General features: G+C 57.7%; 1 protein-coding gene across 6 annotated transcripts; it reads right to left on the bottom strand.

Annotated features, from left to right (window-relative positions):
• Nucleotides 1–589: 589 nt before the first annotated feature.
• Nucleotides 590–21733, bottom strand: MIER2 (MIER family member 2). 6 transcript variants are annotated; one of them, XM_060094818.1, is made up of 14 exons: nt 21666–21700; nt 14150–14240; nt 13326–13468; nt 9902–10027; nt 9364–9487; nt 8752–8843; nt 8414–8483; nt 4838–4989; nt 4642–4723; nt 4457–4551; nt 2707–2831; nt 2490–2623; nt 1248–1686; nt 590–755 (listed from the first exon to the last, which is right to left on the bottom strand). In XM_060094818.1, exons 1-14 carry the CDS (start codon nt 21672–21674, stop codon nt 734–736), a joined length of 1704 nt encoding a protein of 567 aa, XP_059950801.1. In that variant the 5' UTR covers nt 21675–21700; the 3' UTR covers nt 590–733. The 6 variants fall into 6 exon arrangements, with proteins under 6 accessions (XP_059950801.1, XP_059950802.1, XP_059950803.1 ...); XM_060094819.1 differs by having other exon boundaries at nt 8423–8483; XM_060094820.1 differs by having other exon boundaries at nt 8752–8822.
• Between the last annotated feature and the right edge of the window lie 1442 nt (nt 21734–23175).

The raw sequence follows: 23175 nt of genomic DNA, 5'->3' as shown, positions 1-23175 counted from the left end.
GAGGCTGGAGAGGAGAAGGCCCAGGACCCCAAGCCATCTTGCTGGGAAGCCTCAACAGAAACACGACCTAGGGGGTCAGGGAAACGGGCTGGAGCTGGGCCCCTCAGTGTGGCAGGCAACAAGCCTCGGTACCAAGGGGCTGTGAGTTCTGCGTCCTCAGACCCATGCCCGAGGCTGCCGGGGGCCCCAGGGTGGGGGTGGGGCATAAAGTGCGGCTTTTCCTGAAGTGGAGAGAGCGGGTGGACGTCAGGGCGGGGCGGGCCGACATCGAGGTATATGGCTCTGTGCCCCACAGGGTTTGGCACCGAGTAGCAGCTGCCCCCTAAGCCCTGGGTGGGGGCAGCCCGAAGTCCGGCCAGGCGCAGGGAGACGGTCGAGCAGAGTGCCGAGGGTGCCGGCGGAGGCTGCTGGTAGGGGCGGCGTCCGGCCCCACCTCCCCACGTCCCTGGCGGGGCCGGGACGCCTTCCTCGCCTCTGCTGGCTGGATGGGCCAGCCCTCCGCGCCCAGCCGCCCGACGGGTCCCGTGGTGGGCGCAGAGGCTGGAGCCAGGCAGCAGTGCTGGTGCGTGTGTGGCGTGGGGAGGGGCCACCGCTCAGCCCAGTCCTTGACGTGCTCTAAGCAGAGGGGCTACCGGAGGCCCGCGAGGAGGGGAGGGTCAGGAAGACTGACAGGCAGGCCTCACAGGGGCCCCAAGTCCAATCTGGGCCACACACGCCCGCCTGTGGCCAGGGATCAACAGGTCATCACGTTACAGCTGCAGGGGGAGAGAGGGAGAGACAGGAGATCAGTGCAAGCCCAGAGCAAGAGGCCCGGCACGGGGGCGTGGGCGGGATGCGGGCTGGACCGTGGCCCGCCCCCGCCTCGCCGGCAGACGCCGCCCCCACAGCCCGCACAGCCGCCTGGCCTGGCCTCCCCCTCTCGAGGCAGCATTGTCCTCGGCAGCCGCACTGTCCTCGGCGGCCGCCTGGGGAGGGCTGGGAGGGCTGGCAGCTCGGCAGGGCCGGGAGGAACCTGGCACTGGCCCCGTTTGTACCTTCTTGGATTTTGAGCCACATGAATGTATTACCTAGCCAGGAAGATAAAATGAGCCAAATAAAAAACAGAATAAAGCTAAAGAAATCACTAGCCTGCTCCGTGGGGCCACGCCATCCTCGGGCCGGGGGGGGCAACCCCTCCCGCTGGCCTCAGCTTGGCCTGAGGCTGGGGTACAGCAGCTGGGGGTGGGGCGGGGAGGGGCCGCACTCACTGTGACAGGGGCTCCGAGTGCAGCCCAGGGGCCGGGCACACAGGGTGGGCGGCCAGGAAGGGATTCACATCCCCGATGCCGATGAGTCCAAACTCGGCAACCGACAGAGCCACCTGTGCGGGGGCGACGGCCTCCTCGGGCTCTCCGTCCATATCCACGTGGCTGGAGATGAGGGGCAGCTCCTCGGGGAGGGCCCCGGGCAGGGCCAAGTCCACAGCCAGCCTTGGGCTGGCACCGGGCTCTGCAGCGGCCATGGTGGGGGAGTAGAAGGCCGGCTCAGCCAGGGCTGGGGGCCGCCGAGGCAGGGGCACGGCCGGGGGCGCGTCTACGTCCGGTGGCTGGAACGAACAGGGCCCTGGCTCCGAGGACGGGGGGCTGTCGGGGGACTCCCCGGGCTCGCCAAGACTCGCAGACGTGCTGCTGCCCACGCTCAGGGGCTCTGTTGGGGGAGAACACGGCTGTGGCCAGGCCCCTACAACGCCCACGCCCAGCTCCACCGGGTCAAGAGCAACCCGGTACGGCCTGCTCACCCAAAAGCCACTGTCACCTCAGGCTGTGCCCGGTGCGGGGCTCCAACCTGCCGGGTCCAGCAGAGCCAAGGACCCCTCCTCACAAAACGCTCTCACACAAACTCGTAAGACACATAGGGATGCAGAAAAGCCCTGTCACACCGGAAGGGCACACTGAGGCTAAGGGCCCCGACTGGGAAGGTCGTGACCCCCATCTTGTAGGGCGGGACAGGACCCAACAGTTCACAGAGGGAGAGGGGCATGGCCTCGGGGAGCTCCCGCACACGGCCGTGGGGCCAGGCATGCGGACAACCCTCCAGGTGGACCACAGACCCAACTGGACCCTGGAACCAGAACAGGGGAAGCCCCAGCGTCCAGCAGACCCACAAAGCAGCATCCTTGTCCCCTGAGGTCCCCTTCAGAAACTGCAGTCGCCACCTGGGCTCTGTCCTGCTCTCGCACGGCCCTGGGCCCGGACACCAAAGGGGGCATGACACCCCCTGGGCTCCCACCTGGGACTGCAGAGCAGCCCCACTTGGGCCCCAGGACGCACAGGGTACCCCCATGTGGAGAGCCAAGTCCCGAGGATGACTTGTGTGTGACACCCTGTGAGACCACGTGGGGGTGAAGGGACATTGGCCCCCAGATGCCACTCGCTCCTCCGTGTCCACCAACCCAGGCTGGGCTGCCAGGGAGAAGCGCCCCCTGAGAAAAGGGGCCACCCCCCACTCACCGGTGCGCATCCGGGTCAGGGGGTCCCGCTCAGGGCCCGGGCCATCGGCAGCGGCAGGCAGAGACAGGGGCGGCGAGGAGCGGGGGCGACCAGGGCCATCGGGGTCACCGCCATCCAGGTCCTGGTCCGCGTCCCTGCAGGGAGAGGAAAGGTGAGGGCAGGGGCTGCCTCAGGCCAGGGCGCCTCTCCCACCGCCCCGCAGGCACCCGGCACGTACGTGGTTCCCGACGGGCCGTACTTCCGGCGGCCCAGCCGAGTCTGCTGGGAGAAGTAGTCGTAGCGCTCAGACTTCTTCCACAGGTAGTAATACTCCACGCAATCGCCCACGGACCGTGTGCGCACCTGTGGGCGGTGCCGGTCAGCTTGGCCCCCAGCCCCTTCCCAGCCTGCTCCCCACCGCCCCGTGCCCTTAGCTCAGCAGCCCATCTCGTGGCCCCCGCTCCATGCCCAGCCTCGGCTCCAGGCCCACCGTCCACCTCCCTCGCCCCAGACGCCCCGAGGACGGCCGCACCCACGTGTGCTCTGTTCCTCACAGGCCCGGCGGAGGGGGGCGGACAACCCCAGCCCAGAGAACATGCAGAGCGAGCCCACTTCTCGCTGAGCGTGGGCATCACTGGTGCTCCAGGGAGAGCCGTCTGCACAAGGGCACGCCGGGTGTGTGAGCCGACTTGAGGGCATGTTTACAACGTAGCACGAAAAGCCAGGCCTGCATCCTGGAAGGCCAAGGTGGCCCCATGGGCTCGTGTCCAGGGTGAGCGATCGGGGCGCCTTCCCATCTCGGAGGATCACCCGCAGCAAGGCCAGGGCTGTGCCCGCAGCTGACAACCCCACCACCGCGGGACCCAACGCCCATGCCCAGGGAGGGCTGAGACAAGCAGGCACAGGGGCACCCAGGGACTGCCTGATCTTCTCACCGAAACCCTCTCATGCAACAAGCCTCCCAGGGGCCAGCTTCACCGCAGACCTGAGACTCCGGTGGGAGAGAGGCCACCAGCCCTAAGCTGGGTGGGGGGCGTGCGGCAGACAGCAGGTCAGGACACAAAGGCAGCAGCCCAGCGGGTTCTGGGGCAGAAGCGGCCTCCGCTATGGGACAGGCAAGGCAGGAGCCGCGGGCGCCGGTCCCAGAGGACCAAGTGCTGCCTGGCCACGCCGGGTTCGGTCAGAGGGGCACCATCCCTGTCCTACAGAGCCCTGCGAGGGCCCCTCACCCACTGCACCCTCCCAGGGAAGATGCCCAGACGGCAAGCGTGAGCCCAGTGCCGGCCAGGCCCTGCTCCTCCACCTGTGGGGAGTGGGAGTGGCCAGGGCTGCCGGCCCCAGGGGAGCAAGACAAGACAGGGACGAGGGGCCAGAGTGGGAGCCACTGCGACAGCGCAGAGGGACAGCCAGGTTCCCAGACGAGCCACGGGCGCCTGGCCAGGCAGACGTCCAGGGCTCGGGGGAGAGGGCCGGGGCAGCGACAGAGGTCAGCGTGGGAGTCGTTACAAGGGAGCCACAGGCAGGGAGCACCCAAGCGGGGTGTGGGGAGACCAGTGACCCAGGCCTGGTGTTAGGGACACGGGCCTGGGGAGGACAGGGGGTGAGACATGGATGTGGAGACGGGCATGGGGACCTGGCATTAGCAGCCACTTCGGTCATGCCTATTTGGTGCAATGGTGGGAGAGCTGTGTCCCTGAATAGAGTGAACATGGAGACCCTCAGTCCCCACGGCAAGGGGGTGATGGGGGAGATCCAGGCGAGGGTCAGCGCTGGAGGACTGGCAGTGGGCACGAGACCCTTCCCCAGATTGGAACCTTTCCGGGGGATAGGGGAACTAGAGAAAGATGAGCCGGGGAGCCCACCACGAGCCTGGGGTTCGTTCTGACCTCCCGCTGCGGGTGGACAGCAACTGTGCCAGCTCCCAAGCCCTCCAGCCCCAGAGCAGCCCCCAGCAGGCCGGGAGGCGCGGCGGGCGGGCAGGGCCTCACCTTGTTGGCCTGGATCAGGTGGAAGTTCTTGCCGTGCACACGGAAGCCGTGCTCGAAGTTGCGGCGCTCCTCCTCGCTCCAGGCGCACAGCCCGTCTGCAAAGGTTGGAGCGGTGGGGTAGGGGGGGTTGGTCAGCGCGGTCCATGGTGGGGGGGGGGCGGGGGCGGGGCTGGGGCTGCGCTCACCTCGGATCACCTTCACGTTGAACCGCAGCCTCCGCAGGGCCTCCTCGGCATTGAAGTTGCATTTCACCAGCTCATACAGTGCCTGGGGGAGAGGAGCCACCATTGCCCAGGACAAGTGGTTTCCCTTGAATTCCTCACAATCACACAACCACACTGGCCCAGGCCCCACGGCTCCTCCGCCCCCAGGGCCGCCCACCTGCTCGCTGTCTTTCACCGCCTCTCCCTCCGGGAGCTGAGACTCAGCCACCTCGTGCCACCGCCGCTTCGCCGCCCGGTACAGGAACTCCTCCACCTCCCCCTCAGGAAGGATGCTGGGGTCCCAGAGCAGCTGGTCTTCATTCTCATAGACTGTGCAGGAGAGGGCAAGTTCACATGCCGGCACGCAGTCTGCACCTCCTCTGACCGCCTCCCCAAAAGCATCACCAGCAGGCCAACTCGGCCCCTCTGGAGGACAAGGGCCCATCAGGGGCCTGGGCCTCCACCTCCGCATCTCACAGGGCCAGCTCCGGGCACCTGGGTGCTCGAGGTAGCGGGAAGGCAGGAAAGGGTGGGAGGTCAGTGGGCCCTGAGCAGCCAGTTATCAAGGCCAGCGTCCCAGAGGGGGCAGCAACTAGCCCAGGCTGGAAAGGGGACTTCTGAGCGTGTCCCATGAGGAGGGGCTGCAGGACGAGCTCAGGGAGGTGAAAGGCAGAGGCCCGAGGGAGCAGCGAGAAGAGCCCAGACTCGATCAAGCACAGTGGGGAGACATGGGTGCCAGCGGCCGCGCTCAGGCAAGAGCTCCCACGGCTGCCTCAGTCCCTATAACCGCAGCATCAAGAGCAGACCTCCCGGGGAGAGGAGGGAGGGGAGGAGAGGGCAGTAGAGGTCCTGCCCTGGCGGGGGAGGGGGGCAGGTGCATTAAGGAAGGATAAGAAAGGGACTCTGGCTGCAGTCTGCTTTGGGGCGGGGGAGGGGGGGACAGCCTCCAGCGGTGGCGGGGGAAGGATGGGCAGCAAGAGGCAGAAGGGAGAGTTCAGGGCCAGGCCTGGGGAGACCCCAGTGTCAGCATCTCTTGATTACTCAGGGAAGAACCACAGGGGCCAAAAACTAAACAACACACAAAAGCCAAACACCCAGTGCAGTGGCTGAAGAGGGGAACCGGCTCCATGCTGGACTCGCTCTTGTGAGGGAACCAGCGACTCTGGGGCTGGCGCCCCTGTAGACCTGCGACCACCTCTCTCCATCTGCAAAGTCAACCCAGAGTCCCAGCCCCTCTCTAGAGAAAAAGCGACACCTGCCACCATCGCCGTGTGTCTACCTATGGCGTGAAGGTGAGAGGAAAACCGCATGACAACACGTAACTCCACAAACAGCTGGACATCAGGGTTAGCAGACAGGACTTCAGTATAACTATGATTAATGATTTAGGGAAAAGGACAAAATCAATGGAAAGCTGGAGAATTTCAGCAGAGAACTGAAATCAATTCAAAAGAATCACACGGACATTCTAGGGCTGGAAAATGCGAGTGAATTATGGACCCACTGGGCAGCTTCAACAGCAGCAGAAGACATGATTAGTAAAATTGGAAAGAATTTCATTCAAAAATATCAAACTGAAGCTTAAAGAGTGTGGGACATGTGTAAGATGGTCAAGCAACCTAAGACATGTATAACTGAGTCATGGAGGAAGAGGACAAAGCACAGGACCAATTTTGAAGAGATAATGGCCAAACAGTGGTTAAGCATCTGCCAATGCAGGGGACACTGGTTCGAGCCCTGGTCCAGGAAGATCCCACATGCCACAGAGCAACTAAGCCCATGCGCCACAACTACTGAGCCTGCGCTCTAAAGCCCATGGGCCACAACTACTGAGCCCGCATGCCACAACTACTGAAGCCCACGCACCTAGAGCCCATGCTCCACAAGAGAAGCCACCACAATGAGAAGCCCGCGCACCGCAATGAAGAGTAGCCCCCGCTCACCGTGACTAGAGAAAACCCACATGCAGCAATGAAGACCCAACACAGCCAAAAATAAATAACTAAATAAATTTATTTTTAAAACACACACACACACACACACACACACACACACACAAAGGAGTCAGTGCAGTAATGCAAGAAAAAGAAATAAAACATAAAAAGATCACAAAGAAAAAAAAAGATCACAAAGAAAGAAGTAAAGTTATCATACACAAATGATATGATTGTATATGTCTAAAAGTGCAAAAGAATCTACAAGGTAATAAAATTAGTAAGTGAATTTAGCCAAGTCACTGTGTACAAGATTACTTAAAATAATAAACTGCATTTCTGCATTTCACAAGACTGCTATACTGAAAACTCTAAAACTGCTGAAAATAAAGAAGACCTAAGCAGAGATGTAAGCTATGTTTGTGAACTGGAAGTGTCAATATCGTTAATGTATCAATCTCCCCCAAATTAATAAAGAGCCAATGCAACCATAATCAAAATCCTAGCAGGCATTTTTGAGACAAATGACAAGCTAATTTGAAAACTTATATACAAATAAAAGTTACAAAGCTGGAGGGTTTGCACCATCTCATACTAACTTCAAAGCTGCAATAATTAAGAGAGTGGTAAGGACCCAGGGTTAGACAAGAGAACAACAGAAGAGAAGCCCCAAAAGGCAGATATACATTACGGACACGATTCCTGATAAAGGCACCACTGCAATTCAGTGGGGGAAAGAATGGACTCTTCCATATGCAGGGCTGGGGGGGGGGGTGGTCAACCCTGACCCATACCTCCAACCATACATTAAAATTAAATTAGATCATAGATGCCAACATAAAAGGGGAAATAAAAGAGCATATCTTCAAGACCTGCAGACTCCCTAGACAGCATACAAACACATTGTGGCTAAAATAAAGATAAGCTGGATTTCACTGAAATCAGACACCACAGACTGGGAGAAAACATCTGCCGTGCACACAGCCAACCAAGGATGTGCATCCATACAGAAAGGACTCCCCCAGGTCACAAGAGAAAAGCAACCCAATTTAAAAGGGGAAAGGCCTGAGCAGGCACCTCCCAAGAAGACACCAAGTGGCCAGTAATTGCAAATTAAAGCCACAATGGGGCACAACTCCACACCCGTCAACAAGGCAGACCACACCAAGCGCTGACAAGGACATAGAGCAACTGGAACTCCCACACTGCTGGTGGGGGCCCCACTCGGTGCCTACTGATGAAGCCCCAGGAACAAGTGTGTGTGTCCACGAAGACAACCACATGGCAAACCACCGTGAACACTGACCAGCAGAAGGATGAGCCAACGTGGCGTGGCGCGTGCACACGAGGGAACCCAACACCATAGTGTACGTGACGCACACTCATGCCAGTGTCGAGAGACAGACAGACAACAAGTCCAGAATGGTGAGCGCCCTGAATAACAGGGCCAGGCAGAACGCAGAAAGACACACGTCTCGAAGGCATGTGGGACGAGCCCTGGATGAGGTGAGGGACTGACACGTGGGTGACGTGGGAAGAGCCCACACACCCAGGGGAACAAGCGCAGCAGCCCTGGGGGTGGGGATGGGGGGGGTGGCCCACAGGGCCCAGGACCAGCCAGCGGGGAGGGACGGCCACTTCTCAGAGTGTCCTGCAGGCTCAGCTGCCCTGGGGAGGTGGCCGCCAGACCTGGGCCAGGACCCTCAGGCTCGCTCCGAGGACCTGGGAACTGGCTCTGGCTGGACCCGGGAGTCTCTCCTGGAGGAGTGGAGTTGGCATTTCTCCTGCTCCCTGTCCCCTCACCTCCCAGGCCCACTTACTCTTCTCACCCTGACGGTTCGAGTGTAGCTTGCTGAGGTCGGCTTGGAACTGAGGCCCAACCATGATCTCCTGCAAAGGCAAAGGCCCAGGACAGTCAGGGCAGACGGAGGCCCAGGCGCACAGTGCTGATGGGGGCTGCAGGCTGCCGCCCAGAGCCAGGCCACCTGGCCCGAGGCATGAGGGGGGAGGCAGAGGCCAGCTGTGCATGTGACTGTGTCCAGTGCAGCCAGTCCTGGGGCAGGGGTGCGGGGGCCTCGGGGCTACGGCACTCACTCGCAGTCAAGCCCCACCCAGCAGAGGCCCGCGCTGAGGGTGCCGCAGGGTCAGGGCCGCGCACCTTCTTACACTTGTTGGCGGGAAGCGGGTCCTCCTCGGTGTCCGACGAGCTGGAGGAGCCAGGCTCCTTGTCTGCATCAGACAGGAAGCGGGCTTTGGGGAAAGAGGAGCAGCTGAGGCACCTCCTCGGCCCCGTGCGGCCCCCCAGCCAGCAGACCCCGGGGCCTCCACCCCACTCTCTGTCCACCTGACCCCCACGTGTGCCCCTCCTGAGAAGCGGCTGGGTCCCGGCCAGGTGACGGGCTGTGACGGGCACGGAAGCAGGGACGCAGCAGGCCACCCTCTGCTGCAGTCATAAACCAGGGGCCCAGGCCCCCAGCACCTCACGCTGCTGCTGCTCAGGCCACAAGGACGCACAGGGAGTGAGGGGTGCGTGGCCCGAGGACGCTGCCCTGGATCTAACGGACTTTCAGTCACAGGAACCAACACGTTCCCTCCTCACATAAACCAAGGTCACCAGCCTCAGCTCACTGGCAGGGCAGGGGAGACAGGTCCCTACAGGGGCTTGAACAAGAGCAGGGCACCCCCAGGGGTGCCGATGTCTGTGCCCCCAGTGGCCCAGGGCCCCTCCTTGCCCCGCCAGCCCAGGGGTAGGAGCGGGTGGGACACCTACGTCCACTCTGATTAGGGAAAAGGTCAGAGGCCTCATGGGAGGTCACAGATGGGGTGAGGTCATCAGCTGAGGACTGTGTTTCTTCCTCTTCTTCCCCTGAAAGCAAATCCTTCGCTATTTGTTCCTTTTAACAAGAAAGTAGAGAATGTTTTTGCAGTTTGCTTTAACAATCTCAAACAACCCTAACCCGAACAGCAGTGATGGTGCCAAGGCGGACGAGCCTCCCTCTAGGCGCGCAGGACTCCCACGGGGCTGCTTCCCTGCTCCGCACGAGGGTGGGCCAGCCAGGGGCACCGAGTCGGGGAGGGATACGGCCTCCGCCCGAGGCTGAGAACAGTCAGAGCCCCTCCCTCCTGGCCAGGCCACGACCTGCTCGGGACCGGAGCATCTCTCCCTCCCAGAGCCGTCCCTGCGACCACCCTGACCCTGGGTGTGTGGCCACAGCCAGCAGCACTAGCTGTACCCACACTGCCAGGCTATAAGCCGTGCTTCTGCCTGTCTAGGGCCTTCCTGCCCACCCCCAAAACCGCCCCCTCACCTTGTCCAGGGTCATGTCCGGGAGGGTGGCTGCGGCGTCGCTGCCCTCACTCTGGCGCTCCGAGATGGGGTCCGAGGCCTCGTAGCCGTAGAGGGCCAGCAGCTCGTCAAGGGGCATGTCGCTGCTCTGGGGGGCAGGGCTCTGTCAGCAGGGCTGCTCTGGGGCTCTGCTCCCCCACCCCTGAGCCCGTCAGCCCCACGACCAGTCACAGGGACTCACCCCGGCCAAACTGCAGGCCCAGCCCCTCGTCTAAGGGCCCCTCACAGCCCCAGGAGGGCACCGATGAGACGCCTGAGCCCAGAGGCGTCCGCTGTCTGCCCAACGCCCCTGGCCGCGAAGGGCAGAGCCGGGCAGCCTCCCGTCCACCTCCACCTCCCGGCCCAGGCCTGTGCAAGCTCCACGCAAGCACTGAGAGGGCACCCAGTGTCTGGAAATCAACTGTCACCACACGGGACACCAATAAACAAGAAGGGGAAAAACGTGGCCCTTTAATGAATGTAAAAAAGGCATCTGGTCAAACCAACATCACTCCTGATTTTTTAAAACCCTCAGTATGCTAAGTAAAGAGATGGACGCCTCATCAATGTAACAGAGAGGTGGCTGACCCTCGCCGCACCGACAACGAACAAGAGGACGTTCGAGGGCCCCACGGCTGCCTAACACTGCTGACACTTGGAGCCACCGTGATATGACAAGAGACAGAAATAAGACCCTTAATTACCGGGAAGGAAGAGGCAAAAACTACCGCTACCTTCCACTCCAGTACTGCTTTCCAATCCTGTTTCTACAAACCTCGCCTGCTCGAGGCCAGTGCCGCTGGCCATGCTGCGTCCTGACCCCTGAGGGTCACAGTCGGCTTCCAGCCTCCTGCACACGCCCTCTCGTTCTCTCACTGTCAACTCCTGCCTGGGGGGCTTCGGATCCCTGCGGAAGACCTCCCCGCCGACCCCCAGCCCTTCCTCTCGGGTTTCCCTGTCCAGGCTCTTTTATTCTCACAGCACCCCCAGTGGGGATCACTCACTGTGCCTCTCCCAGTTTCTAACTGTGCACCTGTGGGTGGGGTGGGAGCTGACACGGTGGCTCCCTGGGAAGCAACCTGAGGAGCAGCACGGGGGCGGCTGGGGCAGCCTTTGAGGTCAGGGCAGGGGCACCAAAGTGCGCAAGCGTCAATGCATGCTCACTAAGGGCTTCAAGAGATGCCCGTCTCACTCAAGAACACCCTGCAATTCCTGTGTGACGCTACAGATTTTATGAGAGCTCACCCTGAGGGGGTGTCCTTTTGATCTTCTGTGGGAGGAAAGGGGAGGTAATGGAGACGGCACCCTGGAGCTCAGGGCTGGCGGACGACTCCTGCCTCCTGCCAGGCATTAGCCAGATGAGGGAGACCACTGACTGCGCTTCTTGACGGAGTAAAACTCAGTGTAAAAGCTTTCAAGCACAAAATTCCAATTTTGGAAAACTTGGATCTGACGGCATGAACTTCATAAACCACAATGCCTGCTGCTAAGGGAATATAAAAGGCAGGTGTTTCTGACTTTGCTTTGGACATTAAGTTCTTTCTTTTACTTAATCAGTTTACAAAAATTATGTCTGAAGACTTTTTTTTTTTTTTTTGGGGGGGGGCCGTGCCGCATGCCTTGGGGGATCTCAGTTCCCTGATCAGGGATTGAACCGGGGTCACATCAGTGAAAGCGCAGAGCCCTAACCACTGGACCTCCAGGGAACTCCCCTGAAGAAAGCTTAGCTGAGGTAATTTAGCTAATGAATAGCTGATTTTTTTTTTTTTTTGGTTACTTTTGAGAAGTTCTGAATTCAAGCTGAACTCCTTAAAACTGATTTTTCTTTTTTGAACAGAAGACATGTTTTGGTTATAAGACCAAATGGGCACCAAGTGATACACAGCACCAAGCTAAATAAATGCCCTATGATTACTCCTTAAAAAAAACACTCAAGTCCCAGGACTTAAAAGACATCTGGTGAGATCAGTGTTGACATTTAATGGACTGAATGTTTGTGTGTCCCCCGCCCCAAATTGATATGATGAAGCCCCAATGTGACTGTGTTTGGAGATGGGGCCTTTACAGAAATAAATGAAGTTAAATGAGGCCACAAGGATGGAGTCCTGATGCAACAGGATCAGTGTCCTCGTAAGAAGAGACACCAGAGAGCTAGCTCTCCCCGAGAGGACATGGCAAGAAGCAGCGTCTGCAGCCGTGAAGCAGGTCCCCACCAGACACAGCCCTGCCAGGCCCTGGTCTGGGACTTCTGGCCTCCAAAACTGCACGAAAATAAATCTCTAATGTTTAAGCAGCACAGTCTGTGGTATTAACAAACGTGTGCTTTCTAGATTTCATACGGCGAACTCTGTGGACATGTGGAAGATTCATACGTCACAGAACCAATATTCACCAAACATCTCACCCACGCAGAAGGTGACAAGATCACACATGGGTCAAGATCACTCCAAGGTCAAGACCAATGGATCTTAACACCAAGGACAGAAACTTTACTGGATCTGGTTATAGAATTCACTTCACAAAACTACCACTTGCTGCATTTTGGAGCAGCATCAAAGAATATCCACAATTATCTGAAAAGATTGTTAAATACTCCTCCCTTGGGGCTTCCCTGGTGGCGCAGTGGTTGAGAATCTGCCTGCCGATGCAGGGGACACGGGTTCGAACCCTGGTCTGGGAAGATCCCACATGCCATGGAGCGACTGGGCCCATGAGCCACAACTACTGAGCCTGCGTGTCTGGAGCCTGTGCTCCGCAACAAGAGGGGCTGCAACAGTGAGTGGCCCCCGCTGGCCACAACTAGAGAAAGCCCTCGCACAGAAACAAAGACCCAACACAGCCAAAAATAAATAAATAAATAAATAAATAAATTTATTTTTTTAAAAAACCCTCCCTTTTCCAAGAACAGATCTATATGAGGCTAGATTTACTCTTTAACCAAAAGAACAAATCACAACCGACTAACATCTACCTTAAAAGACAGCGTTCACAGACATTTACAAAAATGTCAAACTAGTCCACTCTTCTCCCTAATTTTTTTGTCTGGAAAATAGTTATTTTTCATTTTCCTAAAAATGTGTTCTTTCTACTAACAATGGATTTGCCATATCACCAACATAAACAAAGCTCCTTGAGACCCTCAATAATTTTTAAGAGCACAAAAAGGGGTTCTGGGGGCAAAAAGTTTGAGAACAGTAAGTTCAATGTCCAGCCACCCGCTTGTCTGGAGCCCAGCGCCCCATGAAGGCGGGACTGGCCTGGTCCATCCCTTGACCTCAGTGCCCAGCATGGTCTGGCCTGTGCAGACAGAGGGTCGGCGGCACAGGTCGCCACGAAGTCCGAGGAGCTCAGAGACTAAGCAGACGGAGCAGCTGAGAGGCCCCCTGGACACCCCGCCCACCGGGTACCTGGGAGCCGAAGTCCTTCTCTAGCTCCTCCTCCGGCTTCTCTGGGCCCCGCGCGGCCCCCTCATGCTCCTCCTGGACACCGTAGTTGCGAGACAGGATCTCCGCCAGGTGGAACTGATGGTCCGCGGACCCCATGGACACCACTGTGGGGAGACAGCGGCCCGTGTGAGCTCCTCGCCACCATCCCAACCACTGAGCTTCTGCAGACGACCACAGGGCAGAGGAAGCCTCGGGGGCCCAGCTGCCACCACAGGGGTGTATGCACGCGCGTGTGTCCACGCGGCCGGGGTCGGCACGCAGCAGCCCAACCGATGTTCAGCCCTCCTCTGGCCTCGGCCCAGCAGGTGGGGGACGTGACCAGATCTGGGGTTTCCCCAAAAGAACCAGGATGTGTTCACTGCTCTGTCTCCATGACTGGTCTTCAATGAGTTGATTTTTAGAAGAAACAAACAAAAATGGAAATAGCTAGGTCTCACTCAACCCCAGCCAGGGAGCAGTGAGGGCTCAGGCTGGACCTGCACGTGGGTCCCGAGTGCAGCAGGGGGTGGGCAGAGCCACAGGGAGCGGACGGGAGAGGCAGGCGGCCAGCTCAGGGGAGGCGCAGGGTCCCGGGGAGGGAGAGTGCCTGCCCAGCACCGCCCCCTCCTGCAGCCCCTGCCCCCAGCCTGGGCCCGGGCCGGCCAGGAAGGTCTGGAGAACGGAGGCACTCGGTCTGGACAACAGGAGACAGCCCTGGCCACCCCGCACGCCCCATCCCGGGGCTCCAGGGGCCAGTGTGCCGTCTCTCGCACCTGCCAAGGCCCGGGCCCCGGGGAGGAAGGTACCTGCTGTGGTCTGCAAGCCGGGCTCCCCGGGGCACAGGCTGTGAGAGAGGCAAGAGGCCAGGCCAGGGCTCCGCCTCTCTAGCGAGGAGGCCTGCGGAGGAGACGAGCAGGGTTAGGGCCGGAGGCCAGACAGGGCGGGCGAGGGTCAGAGCCAGCCCCAGGGGCATGGGGCACCAGGTAACAGGAGGCCTCCACGGGCTGGGGGCGGGGCAAGGCGGGCCAGGTGTGCAGCTGCGCTGGAGTCCAAGCATCCCTGCGGAGACAGGCAGGGAGGGCCTAGGGCCTAGGGCCGGCGGCGGGAACGGCACCCAGGGACACCGTGAAGCCCAGGACGGCCGGCCACCAGCAGTGCTGATCACAGCCCAGGACACGGGGCCCAGGTGACCCAGGCCCACACACAGCCCTGGTGGCACACCCCGCAGCCAGGTGCTGACACCACAGCCACTGCACGAGGGACCAGCCTCCGAAACTTTGTCTTAAAAAGGCAAACAACCACTATGGAGAAATCTGGCAATTCCTCCAAAAGTAAACAGTTACCAAATGACCCAGCAATTAATTCTACTCCTAGGTACACACCCAAAAGAACCAAAAACATATGTCCATAAAAGGTGTACACACGTGTTCACAGAAGCATGACTTACCACAGCCAAAAGGTGTAAACACCCAAATGCCCATCACCAGGTGAATGAATAAACAAGACGTGGTCCATCCTTATAAAATATTACTTGGCCATGAAAATGAGAGAAGCCCTGACACTCGCTACCACGTGGACAGACCTTGAGAACACGATGCTCAGTGAGAGAAGCCAGACACAGGAGGACACAGTGTGTGATTCCACTGATGGGAAACGTCCAGAACAGGCCAGTCTACAGACAGAGTGGGTTCCTGGTTGTCAGGGGCTGGGGAGGGGGTGGGGTGACTGCTGATGGGGTCAGGTGTTTTTCTGGGGTGATGGAATGTTCCAGATAAAAGTGAAGGTCTCAAAACTTTGTGAACATACTAAAAATCACTGAATTAAACACTTTAGATGGGTATATTTTGAAGCACATAAGTTATACCTCAAATTTTTTAAAAGTGCAAATGAAAGCATCGTAACAGCTACCACTGGGACTTCCCTGGTGGTCCAGTAGCTGAGAGTCCACGCTCCCAACACGGGGTCCTGGGTTCAATCCCTGGTCAGGGAACTAGATCCCACGTGCCGCAACTAAGAGTTCACATGCCGCAACTAAAGATCCCGCATGCCGTAACAAAGACCCAGGGCAGCCAAATAAATAAGTAAATAAACTTTTTTTAATTGTCTTTAAAAAGAAGCTACCATTATCACGATGTTCAAAATTTAGTAAGAACAAGAAAACTAGACCAATATCTCTTACAAACAGAAACACAAAACTCAACAAAACCCAAGCAAACTGAGTTCAACGACATACAGAGAACACCGCACACCAATGAGAGGCTCAGTGCAGGGATGCAGCACAGGTGTGACACCCAACACAACCAACACAGCAACAGATTAAACACAAAATCCACACGAAAATCATCCCAGCAGATGCACATAACAGAGTCCAACACTCTTTCATGATGAAAACACTCGACATATGAAGGCTGAAAGGGAACTTCCTGAAAAGGGCGTCCATCCAAACCCCAGCTACTGCCACCCCTGAGGCGAATGGCTAGCGCCTCCCCCAAAACCAGGGCACCATCTCTTCACAACGTCGTCCTGGAGGAGGCACCAGTCAGGGCAGGAAAGTAAAATAAAAGGAATCCAAATTGGAAAGGCAAGTCATGACCTGGGACACAGAGGATACTAAAGAATCCACTAAAGAAACCAGAACTAATAAATGAGTTCAGCAAGGCTGCAAGACACAAGATAACCTACAAAAATCAACTTTATTCCTATATACTAGCAATGAACAATCCAAAGAGAAAATAAGGAAAACAATTCCATTTCCAATAGCACCAAAAAGAATAAAATACTTAGGAATAAATATAGCAAAATAAATTCAAAACTAATACTCTGAAAAGTGCAAAACACATTGAAAGAAACTAAAGATCTACATAAATGGAAAGACATACTATATTCATAGCTCAAAAGACTATTGCTAAGATGTCAATACTCCCCAATTCATCTACAGATTCAACAAAACGCCTATCAGAATCCCACGGGGCTTCTATGTAGAAACTGACAGACTCCAAAAATCATATGAAAACTCAGGGGACCCCAAACAGCTAGAACAATCTTGAAAAGGAAGAACACTTCCCAATCTCAAAAGTGCTCCAAAGCTACAGTAATCAAAACAGTGTGGTGCTGACATAAAGCTAGATATTTAGATCAAATTAATAGAACTGAGAATTCAAAAACAAACCCATATATTTACAGTCAAGAGAATTTTTAAAGGGGTGACAGAAAAATTCAATGCAGAATGAACAGTCTTTTCAACAAACAGTGCTAGGACAATTGGATATCCAAACACAAAATAATAACATTCAACTCCTATCCTACACCACACACAAAAGCTCACTCAAACTGGATCAAAGACCTCAAATATAAGAGCTAACACTATAAAACTCTTAGAAGAAATCATAGCGATAAATCTTTCTTACCAGGCAATGGTTTCTTAGGTAAGACACAAAAAGCATAATCAACAAAAGAAAAATAGATAAACTGGACTTCATTAAAATTAAAAATTTTTGTGCCTCAAAGGACACCATCATAAAAGTGCAAAGACAACTCACAGACTGGTAAAAGATATCTGCAAATCATACAGTCCCTTTCTAAAGGGACTAACAGGCAAAGTCTCTGAATAGACATTTCTTCAAAGAGATACACAAATGGCCAATCGGCAGGTGGAAGCAAAGCTCATCATTAGGGACAGCAAATCAGCACATGTCACACACCACTTCTGTGACCAGGAGGACACATAATATCAAGTGTGGGGGGAATGCAGGCACTTGGGGGGAGGGGACATGCAATGGGACAGCGCAGGAAACACACCTGCGTGTCACCGGATGCCCCCCAACACGCCACCCTGGCACAGGGTGACCATCAGTGAAGGCAGGTGAGAAAGCAGACCCGGCCCCGAGGCAGAGCACACAGTCTACTGACCAGCCCCACTCCCCTCCGCCCGTAAGGCACGGCCCCCAGAAGTCAAGGCCTTCCCTCTGCACTGACCGCCCTGCTGTTCACACGTTCCTGAGCCCTGACCACCCCTTTGGGGACTCCTCGCCGGGTTCTTCTGCATGACGCACACCACCTGGTTAACAAGCTGCTTGTTTCTCTCTTACAAAGCTGCCCTTGTCAGCCTGAACCATGGGGCCCCAGCCAGGGACCCAGGGGGGCAGAGGGAAAAGTTAAGCCTCTCCTCCCTGAAACACCCAAGACAGACAAAAACATTCATCCACACTGAGACCTGTTCACGAGTGTTCTCAGCAGCATGACTCACAACAGCCAAAGGAGGAAAGGACCCAAATGGCCATCAGATGGACTATTACTCAGCCAGGAAAAGAGGAGAAGCACTGACACTCGCTACAACGTGGACAACCTTGAGAACACGATGCTCAGTGAGAGAAGCCAGACACAGAAGGACACACAGGGTGTGATTCCATTGACGGGAAATGTCCAGAACAGCCAAATCCACAGACACAGAGAGTAGGTTCCTCGTTGTCAGGGGCTGGGGAGACGGATGGGGGAGAGATGACTAATGAGTGCACGGCTTCTTCTGGGCTGGTGAAAATGTTCCAGAATTGACTGGTGATGGCTGCACAACTCTATGAATATACTAAGAACCACTGAATCGCACACGTTAAAATGAGTGACTTGTATAGTAAATGAATTATACCTCAGTAAGGCTGTTAAAAAAAAAAGAAAAAAAAAATAGAATAGTTAATAAACTAAATTATCAAATTTTAGAAAAACAAGTTTAGTAGGAATTTCCACACTGATTTCCTCATTGGGTCCTCAAGAGGTTGTGTAATCATTTTCTTCATAAGAGAAACAGGCGACTTGAAGCTCAGAGAGGTCAAGTCAGTCACCGGCCGTTCACAGCACCCTGGATGGTCCCGCCCAAGCCTAAGGCCCCTGTTTTGCCAAAGTGGGAGAAGGAAACGGATGAGGAGCTGACTAAGCAAGTTCTGGGTTAAAAAGAAAAAGAAGGAAAAAAAAGTGGGTGGGGGGAGGAAAGAAGGAAGGAAGACAGCATTCTACGGACTTGGTCCCAAAGGCGAGTGGGGTGGAGGAGGGAGCAAGCCCAGGGAGGGAAGGCTGGGCCCAGTGCTCAGATGGAGGCGCTGCTGGAAGAAGCAGAGCAGCGTCTGGTTCCTGCTCAGCCCTCCGAGCCTAACCCGCAGCGACGTGTGGGAGGCCATCCTCCAAGGTGGCTGCACTCGGGCACGCCACCCACAGGCGTTCCTCCAGGCACGGGACACCGACGGGCCTCCCTACCCTGTGCGAGGGCTGGGCCTGGGACTCTGGTGAGAGGGCTTCCACGTGACCCCCAAGACTAAGCTGTGAAATGCAGTGCAGTTCCCACAGCCGCCCATGCTGTGAGGAAGCACAAGCCACAAGGAGAGGCCACGCCAGCAGGTGGCATCACAGCCACACGTGGGCGAGGAAGCTTCCCTCCACTGGGGCTGGCTCAGCCCCGCCACCAACCAACCGCAACCACATGAGGGACCAGTCAGCCCTCAGAGCCGTGACAGGTAATTAAAAACCGATGGCTGGGGCTTCCCTGGTGGTGCAGTGGTTGAGAGTCCGCCTGCCAATGCAGGGGACACGGGTTCGAGCCATGGCCGCTGAGCCTGCGGGTCCAGAGCCTGTGCTCCGCAACGGGAGAAGCCACGTCAGTGAGAGGCCCGCATATCGCAAAAAAAAAAAAAAAAAAAAAAAAAAAAACGATGGCTGCTTTGAGGAACTGAGTGTTGAGGTGACTCATCAGGCAGCAGCGTTAACTAGACCCCCCCCACCCCCCGCCCACACCCAGCAAAGGTGCCTTGTCCCGCTGGGCCACCCAGCACTTCATCCCTGTCTGACCACCTGCAGAGCACCCGCTCTGGGGCGGGAGGCAAGAGGCACTGGGTGCACAGCAGTCAATCGACAAACAGGTTCTGCCTGTCCAGTCTTGACGAGTCACCCGTCTCGTTGGGGATACAGATAACAAACAAGCAGATGTGCACAGTACTGAGGGGGAGAAAATGGGGTAGGGGGCCTGCACAACTAGGGAGGGCCTGTGTGGCCGTCTCCAGGCAGAGGCCTCCAGGGCAGCGGGACGGCACCACACAGCAAGTCCCCCCAAGGCTGCAGACAGCACAGGGAAACAGAAGGAGCCCAGGGGGTGGAGAAGGGCGCAGGGGGAGATCCTCAGAGATCATGCCGCCGGGCCAAGGGTCACGGGGAGGAGATGCACTTTCCCCTGAGGACAACAAAAAGCCGTGTCTTTTAAGCACAAGACAGAGATGGTGGACTCAGGTTTTTCAAAGAGTAAGCTGGGATCCGCGAGGAAAACAGTATGAAGCACCCCACCTTCTCTCACGGTGCTGATGGCTACTTTGGCGACAACAAAAATCAGGCAGCTAATCCTGATCAAGCACTTACTGCTCGGTTACAAATCGCCATTTTTATCAGTTCAAGACAGTGACTGCACAAGGTTCAGCTTCTCTGTGCAAGCATGGAGCCACGATCTCATGAGACCTCCCCATCTCAGAGAGAGTGACCAACCCAAGGTCACACAAAGTAAGAGGCTCCAGAAATACAACGGGTCTCCTGGGCAGAGGCTGACCATGCCCACCACGACTGGAATTTGCACACCTGTTGTCCTTCACTGCCAGGCCCTAAGGGCCTCCCATGGAGCCAGGCATATGGACTTTCTTTTAGGAAACCAACCCCAATTCACTCAACAGGCACCACCCCGAACTGGACACAGGACAACAGGAGCACCCTGGACACCCGGCTGCCGTGACACTGGGCAGGGCAGAGTCAACAGCCAAACCCCGCAGCGCTCAGGGCGGGCTGGCTGGGAGCCTGCCCCATCCACCTGTAACACGCAGCTACCTGCCAGGCCAAGACAGCTGGCCCCTGGGGCAGACGCACACACAGAGCGCCGTGCCCCTGCTGGGCCATTGGGAGACTGGCTTCTGCCTCCGTCCCACAAGTCCAGCCACCACCCAGGAGGCCTGTTTCCCCAAACACCCTCTAAGGTAGGAAAGGTAGGAGAACTACTCTGGAAGGGCCCTTTGGGTCCAGCCACCCAGCATAAGGCAGGAACTAGCAGGGGAGGTCTGGCCTTGGACTGAGATGCCCACACCCTATTTGGCGCAAACACAGGGCCTGTCGCTGCCTCTGAGAAGGTCACTGGTGGGAGAGTATGACCAGTCCTGCCCTCCACAACATCCACCCACAGTGTGCCAAGATACAAACACCCAGTGTGGCCCCATAACCAGGCCGAGCATCCCAGGACCCGGCTGCACCTCACCGCGTGGGTGCCTGCTCCTCTCTGGGCCTGGGCGGCCCCACCCATTGGGTGAGGATCACTTGCTGAGTCCAGGGACCTTCTTGGCATCCCCAAACAGAACGTCTGCGTTAAGAGTCACGTTTGCTGAGTCCCTAATAGGTGCATTATTCACTTCATCCTCACTAGGGCCCTATAAAGTGAGAGCAGGTTCGCACTGTTTTATCCGACATTCAAAAAAGCCCTCAAAGTGAAAGTTTTTCATCCCTGGTTTGACCCGCCACGAAGCTATTCAGTGTCTTGATCCCGACGATCCCAGGTGAGTCTGCTCAAACATCACACCCCAAACCCTCATAATCCGAAACACTGAACTCCAACATCCATCTGGCCCCAAGAATTTGGGGTAAGGGGTCTTGGGCCCGCTTTCCGGACGGACAAAGAGGCTCGGAGAAGTAACTTCAAGCCGCCGGTAAAGGCAGCCCTACGCCCCCCGCGGGCCGGATCCGCGCCGTGAGGGCCCCAGGTCAGAGCTCCAGTCCCGCCCGGAGTCCGGCGGGAGCGCGACTCCTTGGGGTGAGCGCCGCGGGGGTGGGGGGGTCAGCGGGCTGGGGTCCGGAGGGAGCGCGACTCTGCAGGGCGAGCCCCGCTGGCGGGGGAAGAGGGGGTGGCCAGCGGGCGGGGGCCCAGCGGGCGATGGTCTGGTGAGTCGGGGTCCGGAGAGAGCGCGTGCTCCGCTAAGTTGGCAGACGCGGGGCGGGCGCCGGGGGCGGCGGGCAGGGGAGCGGGAAACCTCGGGCGCACACCCTTCCCCGCCCCCGCAGCCCCCTCCCCACCCCCCGCCCCCGCCCCCCGCGCCACACATGCGCTCTGCCGCCCGCGATGTGGCAGCCGGGAGGGGGGGCCGGGGGCGGCCGCCGACGGAGCCCAGCGCCCCTCGGGCCCCGACGGAAGCAGCGCCGCGGCCCGGCCCTGAGCCCCGGGCAGCGGTCTCCGGGCTCGGAGCCCCCACGCGGCCGGGCCGGGCGGCGGGGGCGCAAGCCTGGGCGGGGGCCGGCTTCCCTAGCCCGCTCACTCACCTCCGCCATGGCCGTGTGTGCGCGGGAGGCGGTGGCCGCGCCGGGATCCCCGGATGCGGGGCCGCGCGCTCATTGGCTGCAGCCCCTGGGCGGGCGGGGGCGCCGGGGCGGGGCCGGGGGCGGGGCGCGGGCGGGCGGGCGCGTAGTAGGTGCGCGGACGGGGACGCGCGGGCGGGCGCGGGATACGCGGGTTGCGGGGTCTCGCGGACCTTGGCCTCGTCTGGGAGGTGGCGGTTCCGTGGTGGAAGTGCCAATTCCTGATAAGCACACCTTAAGCACTGGTCCCAGTTCCTCCTTCCAATCTGTAGTGCCCCCGTGTTACAGGTAAAGACACGGAGCCCAGGAGTGACAGGCCACCCGGGCACGAGCGAGCGGAAGAGCCCGGACTGAAGCCTGGGCAGCGAGGTTCTAGAACTTTCCGCACGTTTGCACCAGTGATGACGGATCTCATTGGAGGCTTGGAACCCGAGTGCCCAGGGTGGGCAGGGGAGGTGGAGGCCTGCCCGGCCGCTGGCTCTGGAACTGTGGTTGTCATGGGTTGTAACTAATGGATGAAACGTGATGAGCCCGCGCTGGGCACTGAGGGGGAGAGTGAACAAAGTGGTTCTGACAAGGATTCCCCCACGTCTCGCATCTTAGAGACGAGCTGGGGGCATCCAGGCGGAAGGTGTAGACAGAGGGGGCATGGGGGCCAGTGAGGAGGCCTGAGCAGAGACTAGGGTGTGGCTGGAGCAGAAGCAGAGAGCAGGCCCCCCAGGTTTCTGGCTTGCACAAACCGGGAAGAGTGCAATGGGGGAGGGGGGGACTCAGGAGCCCCAGTCCTTTCCAAGCTGTTGTTGATATCGGTGTCATCGGCGTGCTGGGGAGGTGAGACGCACCGTATTCGATGCTTGATGTAAAAGCATTATGCCAGCGCTCCGAGAACCTACCAGCCAGGAGAGAGAACCTCTGTTAGAAGGCCTGCCCTGCTCTCTGCACGAGTCACACGTTACATGAGTCGTGGGCCCCCACTCACCTTGGCATACATCACCCAGACTGAGAGTTCAGGCCCTTGTGACAGAGGGTCCTTGCTCAATGAATCAGTCAGTCAATCAGTGGGCCCTGCCACCCTCGACTGGGCGCTGGACAGCCAGAGTTCCAGTGAGGCAGGGAGATGCACCAACAGATGCGGTGACAGTAGGGCTCTGTGTCATCATCACACGTGGCAGGAACCAAGGGAAAGGGCTTGAGTCAGCCTGGGGCAACCAGAGGAGACTCTTTGACAAGAATCATCAAATAGCCATGAAATGCAGGGGAGCAGGGCGATTCGGATGAAGAGAGGGATGCGTTCATCCCTCTCTGAAAGTCTCTTCCCCATACAACAAAGCTGCAGTCATCAAAACAGCATGGTGGTGGCACAAAAACAGACATGAATCAATGGAACAGAATACAGAGCCTAGAGATACACCCATACACCTACTGTCAATTAATCTTCGACAAAAGAGGCAAGAATATACAGTGGAAAAAAGTC

The sequence above is a fragment of the Mesoplodon densirostris genome, chromosome 3 (genome assembly GCF_025265405.1).
Source record: "Mesoplodon densirostris isolate mMesDen1 chromosome 3, mMesDen1 primary haplotype, whole genome shotgun sequence".
Taxonomy (NCBI): Eukaryota; Metazoa; Chordata; class Mammalia; order Artiodactyla; family Ziphiidae; genus Mesoplodon; species Mesoplodon densirostris.
The sequence above is the reverse complement of the archived record's forward strand: the minus strand, read 5'-3'. Positions and strand labels throughout refer to the sequence as shown.